General features: G+C 35.0%; 1 protein-coding gene across 1 annotated transcript; it reads right to left on the minus strand.

Annotated features, from left to right (window-relative positions):
• Positions 1-1,178: 1,178 nt before the first annotated feature.
• On the minus strand, positions 1,179-20,755 carry LOC138694833 (ubiquitin-conjugating enzyme E2 Z-like). Its single transcript, XM_069818945.1, has 5 exons — positions 20,401-20,755; positions 14,535-14,795; positions 10,149-10,260; positions 7,216-7,425; positions 1,179-2,508 (listed from the first exon to the last, which is right to left on the minus strand). The coding sequence occupies exons 1-5, from the start codon at positions 20,526-20,528 to the stop codon at positions 2,308-2,310; spliced, it is 912 nt and encodes a 303-aa protein (XP_069675046.1). The 5' UTR covers positions 20,529-20,755; the 3' UTR covers positions 1,179-2,307.

Raw genomic sequence — 20,755 nt, forward strand, 5'->3', positions numbered from 1 at the left:
ACTCATGCATTATGGTGAGGTGGTATGTTTGCAATATTCAAGTAAATTGTAATAAAACGTAATTGAAGACCTCCCCAGAAAAGGGATGTAACATCAAATTATTAAAATGTGAGGCTTTGTTAGGAAAATAATTTTGAAGCATTAATTTTAACAAAAATTATTGTACTCAATACCTGAATAAACTTGTATCCTTGATTAGTGAAATGGTTCTGCTAGTGAAGAAGATCTAATGAAAAATGCCCCCGAAATTATTTTCTTTTCTTCTAAAACATGAATTATAGTTTTGTTGGTTACAACCTTATTCCGAGGAGATAAGGGATGCTAATCAAGAGACCAGAAAGGAAGATGAGCGTTTGAATTGAAGAGAAGCTAATAAAATAAGGAGGTACAGTATGGTGCACCTGTTGAATGTAGAAGTTGAGAAGACAGAAGATGTGAGGAAAATTCTGGTCAAAGTCTTTCGAGAGAATTGACACAACGAGGTAGATCTGTAGTCGTCTAAAAGCTCTTGATCAATGTACCTGTTTCTAATGTCCCAGGTGTAGAAGAAAATCCAATGTGTGATATTTAGAAGACGATTGTGGTTTCACATTTAAAAAGAAAGCCTATGAAGGCATTTTTGGTCAATATTTTTTTATGTTTTCTTGAATGAAGTTTTGTTTGTTCCTTTTGTAAGTCTTCTTTTACTTAAGTTGGTTCAAAACTACTTCATAAAATAACTACAATAAACTTTTGGCGTGCATGTCCAGCATTGTGACAAACAAATACCAACAATGTCCAATCTATTCAGTCTGTCCAAAATTTTATATTAAATTTCTACAAAGACAATTTAAAATGATTTGAATATTTAGTTTCACTACATTCTAAACAGAAGACTAATATTCATAATTAAGTACCTAATCAGTACAAAATTGTAGCACTGGGAAGATAATAAAATGCATTTTTGTTCATACCCTAAAATTCTATTTGAAGGACAAAGTCTCTTTTGAATATTTGCTCCTCATTTATCGATAAAGCCAAATAATTTTTTTTGTTTGGGGGATGGGGGGGAGGGGAGATACAAGGTTTTCATTCTCAGGTGATATATTTTCCTTTAAAATAGTTATCAATGCAAATTAAGAGCTACTTGCGTATGTAGGAGATTGCAAGTTGACAGGAAAAGAGAAATATTGACAGGATTGTATAACTGCTGTTAACTTCTTCATTGTTCAGTAAACAGCATAACATTTTATGAACCAAATTAGCAAAATATTAATACTCATATCATAACTGTAAGCGGTATAATACAAGTACATACACATAATTTTAACAAAATTATTCAATTTTCACTTATATGTAACATTTAATTTGTAATCAGTATACTTAACAAACAATATTCAAATTCACAAATTTTGTAACAATATTCAAATTCACAAATTTTGTAATAATATTCAAAGAAATTTCTCTCTGTATTAAAGGATGAAAAATTTACATGCACCACTGATTTGTATATACTGAATTCAATTACGACCTCACTTGTGTAAATTGTACTTCCAAAGGCCGATTTAATATAAAATCAATATTAAAAGTAATAAACCAATCTTACAGAAAAAACAGTCTATGAAAAATCAATTTATCATGTTCTTGTTAACCGATACTTGAGCTAACAGACGAGTTTTATTCGTACTATATTATCTTAACCAATGCTGATACTAAGAATTTTACATTTACTTACCAAGAATGTTACATTACATTATGAAAATTAATTTTCAAAAATTTTAACAGAGTTATATTAACATATAACAACATAAAAGTATCCACATTGGATGTTTAAAGTAATAAAACAAAGTTGAGTCTGTCTTTAAAGTATTGCAGTACCAGAAAGTTGTAGCATTAATTTACAACAGCCAGCAAAGGGTAATACTGTGATTAAAACTATCATCACGAAATGCTTACCTGGTGATAGGAATCAAAAAAATAGAAACAGGACACTGTTCTATGTTACTTAGTAACAAAAAACAATGACATGTGAAAGCTGAATACTACAGCATTTGCAATAAAAAGTTATGGATAAATATCTCTATTACAATTACTTCATTTTTATCTTTATCCACAGATATAAGTAAATTATCTTACAGTAACTTTGAAAAGATTTTGGGGAGGAAAAAGTCTCTGTAAGTATTTAGACTGGCCCCTAAGAACACTCACGTAACAACTGCGGTCCAAGTAACAAAGGCATGTCACAACAAAGAGGAGCCCTTCTACGTTGGCAATCTGCCCACTAGTCCAGTACTTAGAAGTGTATAGATTTAATTGGTCACTTTATCATCAACTATTCACTGCCCCTGCTGGCGGTTCTTCTGGTTGATCGATATCTGAGTCATCACTGGAACACTCATTGTCTGAGGTTGTTTTATCCCCTGTAACTCCAGGGTTATTGCATTTGGCACTTAACTTTTCATGTAATGCTTGCAACCTTGTCAACACATTCCGGTACTGGAATGTACCTCGCTCCTCACCAAATGGATCCTAAAAGATAAATTATTATGTAACACATCTATACTAATAATAAATCTGTAGACAACATTTTTCTGGTAATTTTCGATTTTCCAAAAATAATTCCATCCTGAAACCGAATTTGAAATTTTTGTTTGTATGTTTGTCTGTCTGTCTGGATGTTTGTTACCTTTTCACGCGATAATGGCTGAACCGATTTATATGAAAGTTGGAATATAAATTAAGTTCGTGTAATTTAGATTTTAGGCTATATGGATTCAAAATACTTTATTTAAAAGGGGGGTTATAAGGGGGCTCGAATTAAATAAATCGAAATATCTCCCTTATTATTAATTTTCAGGAAACATATTACATAATAAAAGTTTCTTTAAAATTAATTTCCGATAAGTTTTATTCTATACAAAAGTTTGCTAGGACTGATATTTAGTGAGATAAATGAGTTTTAAAATTACAATAACAACACCATCTAAGGCGCTATACTGAAATAAAACAAATGACTTCGTCTATAAGGGGCCTTGGACTACAACAATCGAAAGCTATTAAACATTGTCTACAGAGTGTTTCTGTGCTTGTATGAAGTAATATCGGAAGCTAATTAATTGTTTAATTATTATTTCACCATTGGAAAGTGTAGTTTCTCTAGATGGACATAATTCTACAATGTTATTACAGTAACTTCTGAAGCATATAGCAAGTAATATAAAGTATACACATTAAAACTAAATTATATGTCAATCTTCATTAAACTATGGTTGCATGTAATAACAATTAAGAAACATGTTAAAGGGATTGTCATTGCACCAAATGATTGCTCTCTGGACCAAAATGATCGCATTTTAATTATTTAAATACAATTTAAATTAAGTAACATATTAAACGATTTATTCTTCTATCAAACACGAATGTTCCCTGGATCAAACGTCCTATTTTAATTATGCAATTACTTTATATTTATTTCTAACAAGTGCAGCAGAGCGCACGGGTACGGCTAGTTACCAATATAACATTTTTATTTTAGTGCAATATGACGAGCTGATGAAATAACACAAAATTAGGTATCTTTTCTCTAACACTGAAATGTCATCGTTGTTGTTAACTAATGCTGAGTTCTTGGGAATAAAGCCATTAACTCTCTTGGCTCTCCAATATGAGGGGTGTTCCATATTGATTCCCACCATCCATGGTCCATTAGGATTGCTTAAAATTCCACCAATATTAAAATTCGATGTAAACACCAGCATTTGCTGCACATTTTTCCAGACGTGGCTGAAAATTTTGTACGCTCTTAGTGAAGTTATGGTTTTACAGTGCAGTGAATAGTTTCGATCAGTGATAATTTGTAGTGTCAATGAAATATGTTCTCTAGTGTCAGTGAAATGTGTTCTAAAGTGTCAGTGAAATGCGTCATAGTGCCACTACAGTGAGTGAGATGAGAGTAAAGTGAAAGATTATTATCAGTACCAATGTGAAACTTATGTAGGGCCTATACATATGTAGATTGTATTGTAAAATTAGGTTCACTTATTAATTAGGTTATTTTATGTATTATTATTAATTGTAATTACTGTGTAAATTTGTATAGTGTATTCTTATTGTTTCTATTGTGTATTATATAATTGCATAATAATAATAATAATAATAATAATAATAATAATAATAATCCGTGGCGCTACAGCCCGTGAAGGGCCTAGACCGACCAGCCGGCTGCTGGGCTCAAGCCCACATGCTGAAGCAGAGGTGGACGATCATCCAACCAGAATGGAGGTATTGTGTGGTTAGCACAATGATCCTCTCAGCCGTTATAGCTGGCTTTCGCAATATATAATTGCACTGTGTATTGTATAATTCTATTGTGTATTGTTTATATTGTGTATACCACTGCCACCGGAGGCTTGCCCACTTGCAGTGTAAATAAATACATACATACCATTTGGCTTGTCATTACAGTTACAAACATGTAGTATATTGGTCTGCCCACAGGTGGCAGCACGATGCAGAGTGTAATTTCTACAAACTATAGTGCATTTCCACAACTGCTGTCATGATGTGAGTGGATAGCATGGAGAGTGATCACAAGGACAGTACTGGACAACGTGGTTTCTGTGGAAAGAGGGTGTAAACACTGCAGATGTTCACAGACGATTGATGGCAGTGTGTGGTGAGCATGCACCATCACGAAAAACCGTGTACAACTGGGTGGATGGCTAGAAACATGGCCGCACATCAAAGGAAAAGGGAACCAGTTCTGGAAGGAAAGTGACTGTGACAACGCCAGTCAAATCTCTAGAGTGGAGCGGCATATTCTGGAGAACAGGTGCATCACATTCTTGGAACTGGAGGCGGTCACAGGACTTGCCAGAATCACTCTACACCGCATAGTGCATGAACACCTTAAGATGGGAAAGGTGTCTGCCAGGTGGGTCCCCAAGTCCCTGACTGCAGCACACAGACAACAGTGCAAGGATGTGAGCGGTGATCTCTTTCAATGCCACAGCCAGGATCCAGAAGGCTTCATGTCCAAACTCATCAGTGGCGATAAGACTTGGCTCCATTACCATGAACTTAGAGAGCATGATGAAAATTGTTCAGATTGTCAATTAATATAGATAAATACAATATAATATTTGTTACTCAGTCAACTGACAAATCAATGTAAAATAATGACTTATTATTATTTTACATTGATTTGTCATTTGACTGAGTAACAAATATTATATTGTATTTATCCATTACCATGAGTTAGAGACCAAAGTCCAATCAATGCAATGGAAGCATAAAGGCAGCCTCATGCCGAAGAAGTTCAGAATAGTACCATCAGTAGGCAAACACATGGCCACAGACTTTTGGGACGATGATGGAATCATCCTCATTGACTGGCTCGAACCAGGAACCACTATTAACAGCACAGCATATGTGGTGACCCTTCGGAGTTTGTGTCGTGCAATTCAAAAGAAATGGCCAGGAAAATGGGCGAAAAGTGTGCTCCTGCAACATGACAATGCTTGAACCCACACCATGACTGCCATCGCTGAGATAGGGTTCCAGGTGCTGCCAAACCCATCATATTCTCCTGACTTGGCCCCTTCTGATTACCGCCTATTCGAGGCTTTGAAGAAACCTCTGTGCGGACTTCATTTCGTCAACTTCCAGAAACTGAAAGCAGCTGTCCTGACGTGGGTGTGACAAACTCCAAAAACGTGGTTCCAGGAGGACCTAGAGAAGTTGCCACATCAGTGGCGCAAGTGTGTACAGCTGGAGACTATATTGAGAAAGTGAATGTATCTGCCGAGGCACAGAAGTTCTGGGTGAATGTAAAAAAAATAAAGTGTAATTCAATATGGAATGCCCCTCATATTTCTCACACACAGTAGGTTTAGAGAAAAGGGATGGACATCACTAAAATGTACTCAGCATGAGGATGCTGAAAACGCGTATTTTCGCGAAAATCTCAACAATGATTTTTTTTATTCTTGTATAATGAGAAAATAAAAATAACAATGGCGAAACTCTTAAGAGGCTTTTGAGGCATAGCCTACCCAAAAAATTTGAGTTAATATCCTAGTAACAGTAGGCCTATAAGTTCGTAATAACAATGAATCGTAACACTAGGTTGCATTCCGATCCTTCCATATATTAAGTTCACTGTTGGCAGTCATTCCAGTATGGAGAGAGCAGTGTGAGCAGCGAGGCTTAAGGCAAAAAGCCTCTAAAGGCATGTGACTTGCAAGCTTAAGGGGGAACCAGGAAGGAGGTATTGATTCACTACATCTCTGTACATGATGAGGCTAGCCTTCCAACACAATATTATGTCGTGCTATATTGTGTTTTCCGAAAGCAATGTGTTGTTGAGTTTAGTTTAATCAAAAGTGCATGCGTGTGTGTGTTACATATTATAGTCCTGTCGCTCTAATTTCCAGCAGCCAATCACGTTGCAGGTCGGCTACATTTAAACGTGTGCGTCTTGTGATTCACTGATTCATTTCTTAAGGCTCGATAAATACTTAATATAATCGCCCGCCATTTTAGCTCTTTCGTTGGCGTTCGCAGAAAGCACACGAAGACGTTATTTGCCGCTCAATTATTTGCTGAATTACATTACGTTTGATTTATTATCATAGGAGCTACGACATGATAATGTTTAACGGTGTGGCAAATAGATTCCTCGTATGGTAGCTCGGCAACGTAAGAACAAAAATGGCGAATGATACTACCTACCTAGACTTTATAGAGCCTTCACTTTCTAAAACGTAAGCAAAGAGGCGGAGTCACGACTATAATTTTGTGTAAAATGGTTCATACTGAGAGAATATTGAGGTCATTATTTGTAGAATTAAAAGAGAAACCATTTTCAAGTTGCACGTATGAAACAAAATGTGCTTATAAAGATAGGAGATCGACACCACATTTACATATTAAAATAGTGGATGGAGGAAGACAAAATATAAATATTCAGTTTTCATGGTATAAGAGATATCCTTGGCTAATAGGGTGCTCTGAGACAAATAAGTTATGTTTTACCTGTATTCTGTTTGGTAATCTTATGGGGTCTATTTCACAAAAAATTTTGATAGAAAAGCCGATAAACATCTGCTCTATAGAAAGACACAAGGTAAGCAGATTTTTTCAGCCTACCCAGTATTTACACCTAGCTTCGGCACTGAAAAATACTCAAGCATGAATGTAAGATGGACGAAACCTGCTCTTCAGACAAGTACTTACTTGCATATGTTGCCCATGCAGATGAAGTTTCTTCCTCACTGTACTCTCATAATAATCATAGAATTCGAGAAATGTTTTCTCCATCACTTCTCTAAGTGCGTCAGGGACTGCAAGACAAGTCTCGTTTTCTAACATTCCACACACAGCTACTCGAAGTGTCTCATGTTGGATAATGTCATTGTAGCGACCGATATCGCCAGGGCATCTCTCCTATGGAAATAAAGGAATGAAAAGTGATGTCAACAATTAAAAGGACACTCACATGATGTTAAAACTTACTACTTGCTATAACGTAATTTTTATATGCACTCAGTGAATCACAGAGTTTAATCCTTGAGTAGCATATTCAAACAGCAGCTTTCTGCTATGAAAATGATGTCTGCTACCCAATTATATGTATATTGTACTAGGTTCTATTTTTTTTTTCTATATGTCTTAATCTCTTCTGTTTGAAACCTGCTTATATAATTTTTCATTTTAAATTTTATTGTGAGTTATTCTGTGTCGCAAGTCAAACCCAAAATATTGGGTCAGACTAATAAGTTAAAATTATATATAACTTGTAAAACTTCATTCATACATTCTTATGGGCATCTGAAGAATAAAACGTAGAAGTGAGAAAAACGTACGTACACTAACTGATATGGCATTTAAAGTATACATCAACTTTTAGGATAAAAATCCACATTTCTTCCTTAATGTCTTTCAAACTTTGGTGATATGATTCTCGGACGTAAGCTAAGCAATTTATATTATTCAAACTTGAAAATCGAATTTAGGGACCCAAAGAAAACTTTTTATTGGAAAACATTATTAAAAATTTGGACCAACTGAACTCCATTAGATATTGATGCAGGGTAAAATTTCTTTTGCCAAAATGATTCCCTACATATGGAGAATGTTACATACTAAAATTATTTATCTTGCACCATTCAAAAGATATGCCACATTATATAAACACTTTAGAAAAATAATATATGTCGTCGTTGTTCTGCAATAACTCCTATCAATCTTCTTAAATGTATCCAGCTGTTTGCTGACAACATAAAGTCCATTGTAGTCTATTCAGTTGTTTTTCACTCCTATGTGCGAAATATAAAATTTTTCAGTAGGAAGAGAAAACACATTTATTCATCCTATGGCAGCCGTATATAAGAGACTGTTAATTCTTACATTTTCGAAACAAAGAAATATAATTACATATAGGATATTTTATTATTTGTTGTATCACTATTTAAGTTATTTAATACAGGAAAAATCTGAAAATCGATAACTATGTCACATAGGAGTTATTGCAGGAACAACGACGATGTATATTTGTATATTTTTCAGATAAAATAATTATAATCGATTGAAAATAATTTTAGTTTACAACATAGTCCCATGTTTAAGCTTTAATTTGGTACCCCAATGAAGTCTTTTGCCCAATTGAAAGTCAACTTTTTGTCAGTTGAAAGGATTATAAATGTCGGAAAATGTGAAATAGGAGAAAACAGACACTGAAGATGGCGTAAGATATAGAACGTATAGTGCGCTTATATTATAAATGACCAAATAATTACGAAATTATTGAGATAATGGGTACAAGTTATATATTTTTGAAAATTAGAAGAAATGTGCTTTCAGATAAGATGAAAAAATTTACCAAAATTTTGAAGACTATAATATTAAGAACGAGTTCAATTAATTTAAGAAATATGAGGGGGTCAGAAGCAAAGGGGTACGAGAGAGAGGGGGAGGGAGAGGAGAGAGTGTGATAAAACAATTCATTTTATTTTAAAAATTGCTGAAAATAACTTTGAAGATTTGAAGTTATTCATTTGCTGTCTTTGCCGTTTCCCTTGTTGAGAGTTTTAGATCTCTTTAATGAGCTGAGTAAGGGTGGAATGTGAGAGTGTGGGGTAGTTTTGCGAAGTACAGGGAGCTATGTGGGTCAGGGTTTCAGATCCGTTTGTCATATAGTATATTGCTGAAATCTCCTCCAGAAAGGGAAAGATTTGAAGAGCTCAGAAAGAAAAATAATTGAAGAGAAAGTCCATTATTTGTCTTTAAATGTAGATGGATCTGGATGAAGATCATTTATTTGATAAAATTTCTTCCTTGAGGAAATATGTAACTTAAGAGAAAATAGCAAAGTGGAATGAAGAAAATGCTACTTTTTGCTCAAAATGGAGTGAAATTTTAAAATTTTGTCTAAGAAAATGATTTCCTGTGCACAATGGTAGAAACTGAACTATTTTATGCCTTCCTGGAAGTAATTCTTCAACGGAGAGAGATTTTTCTTCAGTTAACAAGTTGTGGACATGAAAAAAATTCAGAATGAGTTTAGAAACTGTTCGAGACATTACCATCTTAACCAGTTTCATCATTACTCATCTTGGCTGGAAACTTTGGATCTAGAGAAGACCTGTTTAAAAATTAACTCTTCTGAAAAAATAACAATACTTATGTAGTAGGTGAGTAGAATGAATATTTTTCGTGTGTGAAAAGAATGAGTATTTTAATTCTTTAAATTGTGTAAAAACAATACGAGTGAATAGCAAACTAACAGAAATGTTAAAACATAGGTTTTCCATATGTTAATCTACTCGTATATTTCTTCCTGGAAATTATCAAAGAAATCTGGTAACCTTACACTAAACTGTCTGAAAACATAAAAAATTGCACTAATGTCAAAAGAGACTGCATTTTATACTTTGATGAGTTTTTAAGAATGTAATGCTCAGTATTTTTGACGAAATCTATTAGCCTATATTGTTACATATTTAATGGAGAAAAAAATGAATTATTTATTTATTATTATTTAATTTGGCAAAAAAATTCATAAAACGGGTGTCTGATCAGATAGTTACTGTATAAACATAGCCTATAATGCAAAAGGTGGTGCAATTCTACATTGCATTCTTTATTATTTATTCCTAGTGTCTACTTACCCTTTCAAAGCCAGGTTCATTGTGATAAGGTTTCTCATTAAGAAGACTCTGGATAGAGATAAGAACACTGGAGAGACTCTGTGCAGGGCTCCAGGATGGTCCTGTCCATGTACTGTTAAAAAATATTTAATTGAGATTCTTGCCATTACCCTGTATTTATATTTATGAAACCTTAAATTTTATCAAATATAATTTGCATAGCTTTCCTACAAATTCAGACACACATCAGTACAAGAAATAAATATAATATTTTTAATGAAAGTTTTAACACAACTCTATATAAAAACAGTTTCATTCATGCTGGTCTTCTTATGTACAATAGCCTACCAAATTATCTTAAAGAAATATCTGCACATCAGAAATTTAAGAAAGCTCTTTATAAAATTTTAATCAAAAACTGCTTTTACAGTATGAACGAATTTATTGAAAATTGTCATAACTGAATAGAAAAAGAACGTCTTACTTCAAAAAATTTTACTTCCTCTTTTCCAGATCCTGACTTCGAAAAGGATGTCTTCTCATGAAAGAAGCGATGATTGAAATTGACTTCTGACTTCAAGACATACTGCAAATGGGACTTATAGCCGAAATCGACTGACCTGTAGTTTTCTTCAATCAAGTTCCAAGTTTTGTATATTTCTAATTTGTGTTGCATTTAATTATAGTTATTACATTTATGTATATTATGTAATTAATTATTAGTTTGTAAATATGTTGTTGTTGTTTTCTAATGTCAGGCGTTTGACAATAAAGTCATTTGACCTCTTGCACTCCAATATTTTTCAAAGATATTATCATGGCCAGCCACTGAAGCACAGATTTTGAGGTGTTCCAAATCCATTTCTTGGTTTGAGTTGCACAATGGGCAGTTAGGGGACTTATATATTCCAATTCTATGCAGGTGTTTGGCCAAACAATCATGGCCTGTTGCCAATCTAAATGCAGCTACAGACGATTTTCATGGTAAATCGGGAATTAACAGTGGATTTTGATGCAGAGAGTTCCATTTTTTCCCTTGGGATTGAGTTATCAAATTTTGTTTGTTGAAGTCTAAGTATGTAGATTTAATAAATCTCTTCACAGAGTAATATGTAGATTTAGTAACAGGTCTGTAAGTAGCAGTGCTGCCCTTCTTTGCATTCTCGTTTCCCAGGATTCCGCAATGGGATGGTATCCATTGGAATACAATTCTTTTATTGAGTGATATTAATTGAGAGAGCATTTTAGTTATTTCTGCTGTTTGAGATGAAGGTGTGTGTTTAGAGACAATTGATAGAATAGCTGCTTTGGAGTCTGACAATATAACTGCATTCCTAAATTTATTGATGTGGCATAGAAGATTCCTGAGACATTCACTTATTGCAATGATTTCACCATCAAAACTTGTTGTTCCATATCCAAGAGATCTATAAAGTGAGAAGAGACAGCACGTAACACCTGCACTGGCACGTTGTTCTCTGGAGATCAAGGATCCGTCGGTGTATAAATGAAGCCAGTTTTGTAGAGGGTACCTAATATTAATTGTCTCAAAAGACAATTGTTTCAGTATTTCAGTGTTTACTTCTGATTTCAGTATTTCTTATGTTAAATTTAGGTTATATTCTATATTTAATAGAGTTAAAGGGTTTGGTTTAATTTGTAAGTTTTCTTTTAAATTCGGGATATTGATTTTCTGGTTTAATTCTTGAACAATGGATATGAAACTTTTTTGAGTTTTCAATCTACAGAGAGGACTGTATGAATGCCAATTGTTTCCTGGTAATCTGATAAGTTTTTCATATTGAATCAGTGCTTTTTCTTCTATTGTCATTTTGATGCTGTTAATATTAATGAGGAATCTCATAGAATCTATTGGCGTTGTTTTGATTCCACCAGTAATGAGTCTGAGAGCTTGGTTTTGAACAGATTCTATGTCGTTTACGAAAGGTGAAGTAATTAAAATTTCTCCGCAGTATGTCAGCAATGGCTATATAAACATTTTGTATGTAGTGTTCAAAGTATTCCTAGAGCATCCCCATTTCTTTCCTGCTAGTCTTTTTAGAAGGGAGAATCTTTTACAAGCTTTTTCAGAAAGCTTTAACAGCTATTGCTCATTGAGATTAATTCCACCAATTCTTGTTCTGGCATAGTATTGTTAAACAGATGTCAAACATTGTTTCTGAAAATGGCGTAGTATTGTTAAACAAATGACGGTCAGAAATTGTTGGCAACATCAAAAGGAAAAATTTTCTCAGCAAATTAAAAAAGCCTGTTTATTAATTAAGACACATTGTGTTAAAATGTTACCTAGCGAATTATAATTCACGGTCAATAAGCTTTTGTGTAAAACTTTTGTCACATTCACTTAATGTACAAGGGTCCAAATATAAAATCGTCGCCTGAATGCAAGAACTAGGTAACTTGATTTTTCATATTTTGTGACATCGCCTATTTACTTATTTATTGCACTAAGGAATATGTCTCATTTTCTTTTATCTATTTGTTATATTGGAAAATAGATGTTGCTGGTATCGTTCGACCAGTTGCCTAAATCCTGGATTACATTTTGTGCAAGTTTTGCAATTCTATAAAAGAGGTACCTAAAAAACGCAAATTTCGAGTTACCTACTTCTTGCATTCAGGCGACGAAATGATGTGACACTTTAAGAACAAATACATTATCTATTGTCAGTATTCTGAACCAACACTATGCTTCAATCTTAGAAAAAACATCCGTAATTCACATCACAGTTCATAGGTTATATTTGAATTTTAAAACACAAAATCAATACAGTACTAATAAATACTATAACATGATATTTATCAACTGGCTTAAAGGCAAGAGACTTTTATCATTTCTGGTTCATATTCTCTTTGGAATCCATTTTATTTCATGCAGTTGCACAATTGAACATTAGTAAATTTCTATGCCACATTACAACATTAATGTAGCCTATTTAAATTAATCATCTCATGTTGGATAATTTGAATAATTTTTCACCATATTCTCCATTCATTGCATTAACTTCTATCTTCAAAGTTTGGTATATTATTCTCCAAGACTGTTCGAATTATCACGAATTCCAAATTAGTGGGGTTTCACTGTACATGTTTTCAACACTTCTGACACCAAAATGATGGTTTTGAACATAAGATCTGTCTATGTATACTGCGAACTTCCTCTATTATTGGACAGATATTACGTTTGTTTCTGCAGCAAGTTTGTGATGGTTTGACGACTGTTTAAAAACACATACACGATCAGCAATGATCGGTTTGAAACTGATTTCAAATCATCCAAAGACTAATGCACAAAAGTATGTGTGTTCCAGTTCAGTGGGTAAAAGTGCAGCACAAATATCTTAATGTGCCTGTGTCAAGTGTGATTTGAGATTGATTTGAGCTTGCTCTGCAAATCTTCCTACCAGAAAATGGTTTGGTGACGGTTTGATATGTTGCAAAAACATGACTTTAATCAGCAAGTAGTCAGAGTTTGAAATTATTGCTGCATGAACAGTAAAGTCAGTGTGCACACGATCATGACGGTTGCAAATTTTGGAAACTACTGCAGAAACATACCTATAGTTCATATTCAATATACAGTAGAACCTCTATTATCCGTGGTAATGAAGGGGCTGAACTGAACGGTTAATCGAAAAAATCGGATAATCCGTACTATGAATGATTTTCATCAATTAAGTGTATAATACAGTTTCGTACATAATTTAAGGTTCCTGCCATGCTGCAATCACTGATGTCTTCATACTAGACATATTATGTTCATAATTCATAACAAACACAATGAAGTACAGTAATATGTAGCTCTTTATCTTGCTTTCTATTAAATCGCTCACAGCTGTAACGCCAATCTCGTATTCTGATGCGACATGTACCACAGTTCCTCTTTTCCAAAGCCGCTCAATTATTTGTACATTTTTTTTTATTTTTCTTTTGACATTCGTGGAAGACATTTTGTATACAAGTAATAGAGTACGGCCACTAGAACAGAAGGACAATATTGAATGGTGCATGGGTTTGCAGTTGTGTGTAAGTTTCTGGGGACATTTTTCTGAGAGCAGATTGCGACTATTTTACAAGTTTGGAAAACACACCTTCCCATAAGTAGGTAACTGTTTATGGTTGCCGACAATGACAGAAGCATTACATACTGTGTAATGCTAGTGGTAAAGGATTGCAGTAACTCTATCTATAAAAAATACATACAGTACTAATGTAATGTACAGAACTTCGTATTTTCTCCGCAGCAAAAAAAAGAGTGAGGAAGACAGTCGGATAATCCACAGATCGGTTAATCGGGTGACGGATAATTGGGGTTCTACTGTACGTAAGAAGACTGAACCAGATTTCACACTAGGATTCGACAGTAATGCTTTCTGATACACTTACCCTAATATACTGAGACATATCTTGCCACATTTGTAAAGATTTGGGTTGAAACGCACAGTTCCTGCACCTGTCGTCATGAGTTTCACTCTTGGTGGCCTAATAGGGTAATCTGATGGACACCGGATAAGAAAGTAGAAAAATCCACCTTCATAAGGAGTATCAAATGAACCAGTGATGAGGGCATGTATAATCGTCATATCTTTTTCGTCAGGGACAACGAATAACCCTGGAGGTGGTTCATTATATATAGACATCATATCCCTGCAAAAAACAAAACACAGTATCAGATTAATTCATATTTAAGAGACAACTGATAATTCTCTCCCCACCTCTCAATCTCTTTCTCGCTCTAACGGCTGATCAATAGGAAACATAGTAGGTAATGTGGAGAAGGTATATTACAGTACTGGATGGCAAGAATCAGCCTGTCCTCATAAGGTGATGATGGCTAATTGGTCAAATGGGACTAGGCCTAGGTCTAGTCCAAAAAACGTCTCTTTGTTAGGAGTAGCTTTAAGGGGAGAGGATGATTTTAATATGGTGGAAAACTAATGAATTAAAAAAAAGTTTTCATGCGAGAAAAATGTATTACATGTAATTTAATGCACATTTATGTCCTTGTCAGCTGCTGCGACGTTATTTTTAAAGCTCTGATGCACAGGGTTTTCAAGGGGGAATGATAGTAAATAGGCTATTCAGTTTTTTTTTTAAATAATCTTTGGTATGTGAAAAACATACGGTATTATATAAAATTAAATGCGCATTTATGGCTGTCTCAGCTTTTGTGACTCCATTTTTAAAGCACAGGGTTTTTTTTTACTTGGTTATTTAACGACGCTGTATCAACTACGAGGTTATTTAGTGTCAATGGAATTGGTGATTGTGAGATGATATTTGGACAGATGAGGCCGAGGATTCGCCATATATTACCTGACATTTGCCTTACGGTTGGGGAAAACCTCGGGAAAAAACTCAACCAGATAATCAATCCAAGCAAGAATCGAACCCGTGCCTGAGCGCAACTCCGGATTGGCAGGCAAGTGCCTTAACCAACTGACTTATGCTGGTGGCTCATACGGTTCTTAAGTGATACTAAACTTTGACAGCAAATTCTCGCAACTTTAATTTTTTTGCTTCATTTTCATACAAAAAGTTATAACTTATATCTTCAAAACTATTAACACTAAATGCATGGTATTTGGATAACTCATTCTTTATAGACTAGGCTATTAGGATTTTTTTCTTTTTTGTAATAAGTTATAAATTTGTTAGTTTGTTGAAAATATCCCTCCACATTTCTATAAAAATACCCCTAAAATTCATTTTTAAAATATAATCGTTTATCTTAAAATTTTGAAACTAATATAAAAAATATGCTCCAGACATTTTAAAGTTGCCTCTGATTGGGGTTCTGGCTGATATGTGCATCTATTATCAGGCACTACATCTCACCTGATGATACGTGTCAAAGAAGAACAATTGCTTGTAAACATCTGAAGTCTGATTAGTGTAATACAAGTATTCCTCATTAAACGCGATCTCACTTTATGAGTTTTTGTTATAATGCAATTTTAAAAAGTTAATTTAAAAGTAAAGGACGATGGCGGGTTTATGTGAGGGCAATAATAAACCTCTGGGTTCCTTAAAAGCCGTAAGTACGTAATTTAAAAGTAAAGAAAATTTGACCTGGAGTTTCTGATTCTAATGATTTTGATCCTAAAAGTGAACTTGCCCTCTCAAGACATGACATAGTGAAAATGGCAAAATCTGTTGGATTTGAGGATGTAGATGAGACGAATGTGGATGAACTGCTTGAGTCCCACTCATCAGAGCTCACTAATGTAGATTTTCTGGAAATGGAATGATGGATAGGAGTCCTTTGATGCTGAGTCCATCGAAGAGCTTTCAACAAAACATATAACAGAATTTTTTTAACACACTGATAGTTCCATCAGAATAACTGAATGCTAATGAGATTAGAAGCACGAAAATTGAGAGGGATATTCAAAATTCTTTGGCTTGCTGCAAAGAACTTTACAGAGAGAGGAAGAATGCTGCCCATCAGTTGAGTCTCGAGTGTTTCTTTTAAAAAGTTGATCATCAGGGTATCATCTCAGGGACTTCAAGACAGCAAGGGAATGATAATCCAGACTCACCAAATCCACTCAACTCATCATCCAATTGAAGACTGTCGGAAGTATGTAATGCTTAGGTTTTTCTCACTGTATTAATTACATTCATCCAACTAGTCATTCATTCTTTAAAGTCTGTGTTTATTAATAAGTTTAAATAGTTATTCATTCATTAAAATTTCTTTTGCTCATAGGTGTGGAGTTTTTATTTTTTATCCTTCTAAAGAAGCCCCCATCCCTATCTCATCCATTCTAAATTCAACTCACTTTACTCGATTTCGTGTTATGCGATTATTTCATAGAACCAATTAATCACGTAAAGCAAGGGACACCTATATGTAACTAATCTGCAATGTATGCAATGGAGGGGGAAAGAAACTGGCCACCCTATCCTATTATCTCCTGGCCTAGTTGCCTCATAAGTGATGGTATCACTTGTGAGGTTCAGACCTTCCTTCGGACAGTTGACTAAACAACATTTTAAAGAATGTGCTTTCAGAAGTAAAATTTCAAAAAAATTTTAAATTTATCTTTAAAAATAGCTGAAATATATCCATTTTAGTGAATTACTGCTTTCTGTTACCTTTTTTCCCTTCAAAATTTGGACCCCAAATTTTTTTTCGAGGATAATCTCGAATTTAAGTTGTTGGAGCAATCATTTTCTACATAAAAAAATTTAAAATGTGCATCAATTCGGAAAAGAAAAGTCAAATTATACTGTCTTCTTCCTTTAATGAATCCTCTTCCTTCAGTGGACTGACAGATGAAGAAAAATTCAATGGTTATTTCCAATAGGATAGTGCAACTGCATATACTACCCTCTATTGAATGCATGTGTTGAAATCTGGGTACCATGACAGGATAATAAGTCATGATTTGTGGCTATTGGGACCTCCCAATTTTAACTCATGTGACATCTATCTGTGGCGAAATCTAAAAGAAAAGGTATAAAACTAAATCCCACACACTGCAGGATATGGAAAACAGCATCCTAAAATCTACATAAAGACTAACATTAATTGTAAACACCCTAAAAGCCATCCAACCAATTAAGACATGCTGAGTTGCTCAGCATTTTTCATTACTGCCACATCTATTGCTCAAACACTAGCATGCTAGTCTTCCATCTAAGAGCCCTGGTTCGATCCCCGGTCAGGTCATGATGGAATTAGTGGTGGACAAAGCAGATGTTGCAGAAGGTCTTCTCGGGTATCTCCCATTTCCCTCTATCATTTCACAAGTCGACCTGATTGGCGAGTTGGTATAGTGCTGGCCTTCTATGCCAAGGTTGCGGGTTCGATCCCGGGCCAGGTCGATGGCATTTAAGTGTGCTTAAATGCGACAGGCTCATGTCAGTAGATTTACTGGCATGTAAAAGAACTCCTGCGGGACAAAATACCAGCACATCCGGTGATGCTGATATAAGCTCTGCAGTTGTGAGCGTCGTTAAATAAAACATAACATTAACATCATTTCACGAAATCTTATTTCACCTATTATCTGGAATAGTTGAAAAAGGCTAGGGTAGGATACAGGTTTCTGATGCTGATATTGGAAAGACGTGGGGTTCCAGGCCCTCGGACTTAACAGGTATTCATCTGAGGGTGGGACTTAGCGCTGTCAGGGCTGAGGAAAGATGGCTCACCTTTCACCATCATAACCTGGTCCACCTGTCGAACTTGGACAGTCATCGCATATACTGTACAGAGGGCACAATGGCTCAATGTAAGCCTAAATGCAACAATTCGCCCTGGGTCTGGCCCTCGAAAAGTCAAGCCAAGCTAAGTTAAGTTAAGTTTCTCATAATTTGTTCAAGATGTAAGAAGCATGCATTCAACAGAGTGGAAAACATTTTCAGTATTTCTTGTAAAGGTACGCTTAGCTTTTAACTAGCCTACATGAGATTGCTCAGGCAACTATAGGACTATAGGGCCCGAGGATGAGTCATTCTCTTGTTTGTCATTATCTGCCTTACTTACAAATGGCTTTCAAGGAACCTGGAAGTTCATTGCCGCCTTCACTTACAGCTTGTCCAAGTCAAGTTGGCGAGTGGGTATATCGGGATGGAATGTAGAGGCAAAACACAGTTGCCACATAGGTCACCTGACGCTCAGATTTCAATGTGTGCACATTGTTTAAAATACACTACGGAGCGCACACATTTTTTGTCCTTGTCTTCAGATAAAGGCAACAGTTACGCTGTCTCCGAGCCTCCTCCCTCATGCAACTTTCTCTCTTATGCCCACGCTTGCCAATCAGAACGCCAAACCTCACTGCCAAGCAGAAGTAGAAGTACAGTCTATTTCAAAGCGTCTTAAATTGTTACTGCTCTATGAACTGAAGCGCAGTAGGAAAACTTTGCTGTCATATGAGACTGTACTGGTCTCCTCTTGTTACCACCTCCGTTCACTACAGAACTGCCTCCAACTTACCCTCTCGGCTCGCAGACTTAACTTGGTCGAGCTGTAAGTCCGCCTTCGGTCCATATCCTGAGCAAGATTAGGCCTAATCCAGTCCCACCATCATAACCCACCTCCCTCAAATCCATTTTAATATTATCCTCTCACCTACATCTTGGCCTCCCCAAAGGTCTTTTTCCCTTAGGTCTTCCAATTAACAATCTATATGCATTTCTGGATTCACCCATACGTGCTACATGCCCTGCCCATCTCATACATCTGGATTTAATGTTCCTAATTAAGGCTATGTTACGTGAAGAATACAATGCGTGCAGTTCTGCGTTATATAACTTTCTCCATTCTCCAGTAACTTCATCTCTAGGGACATCTGATCACTACCACAAAACTGGTAAAGATCACAATAATTAAACACAAAACAGACATTTCATTGCTTGACTGCCACTTCTTAACCATAAATAAATACCGGTACTCTTAAAACCGATAGTAACTTCGAAAATATGATGTTTAAGACAAACTAAGAGAGAAAATTATATATATAAAAAAGTTTTTAACTAAAACCCTGGAGGTGAATAAAAGACTATAAAGTTGTTAGGAATAAATCCTGATCCACACGCAACAGCTTACTTGACGTTTTACTTGCACATACAAGAAGTTGCTAGTAAGAAGGAGGTGTGGACCGTAAAACTGAACGATTTTTAGAACTGAATGTCTCCAACTCAGTGTTCAGTTTTATGGTCCACACGCTCCTTCTTACTTGCAACTTTTTGCATAGACCTATGTGCAAGTAAAATGTCAAGTAAGCTGCTGAGTCTGGACTGGGCTTTATAGGCCTACTTCTACTGTGCATGAACATATCAGATATTAATAACAGTTTTTCAGTAGGTTACATGCTATAGCGTATCCAGTAATGAGCAAATGATGTGTAGGCTATTTGCACAGTAAAGCAGTAACACTAACTTATGAAACTAGAGCGACTTTCAAGTAACATGCACATTAACACAAACTTTTAGACAAGGATTGGTGCTGCTTTTGAAGAAAAGCTTAAAATATATTGGCATAGTCCAAAATAAATCATATATATGTATAAAACATAGAAATATCCAAATGGACTGAGCGAGTTTTGGGATCACATTCTTTAATTGTTCTCATACTTCTCCCAGGGACAAAGATATTAATCCCAGTAAAGATTTTCAACCGGTTAACATTATCAAAACATGATAAATTCAGGATTTCAATGAAGTGTATATCTACCTATTAGCTTATATATCTGAAATAGTGACATGTAAAATTATAGTATCAAATTATTACAATTACCTCTTAATTCTTAATAAACATTGGTGTGATGCTGATTCTTTATCACTAGAATTTGTTATTGGATCCCAATCTGTTGTTATGGAACTCAACGAAGAAGTTGGGAGGGTAACACTAGGCATTTTTGCCATGTCTTAACAACACTTTAATAACAGCAATTTAAGTCACCAATATTTACTAAAGATAAAATGTGGTGCGTTTACTAAACAACAACTTCGTCGAAAAATCATGGTACCTTTACTTAAGTACTATAATATGTTAACTATATGTCAATTTGACATATTATTTAAAAAAAAAGGAAAATATTCCAGAACACGTATAAACAGCAGCATAGTCCACAATAGAAAAAAAATTGAAT

The sequence above is a fragment of the Periplaneta americana genome, chromosome 2 (assembly GCF_040183065.1).
Source record: "Periplaneta americana isolate PAMFEO1 chromosome 2, P.americana_PAMFEO1_priV1, whole genome shotgun sequence".
In the NCBI taxonomy this organism is placed as follows: Eukaryota; Metazoa; Arthropoda; class Insecta; order Blattodea; family Blattidae; genus Periplaneta; species Periplaneta americana.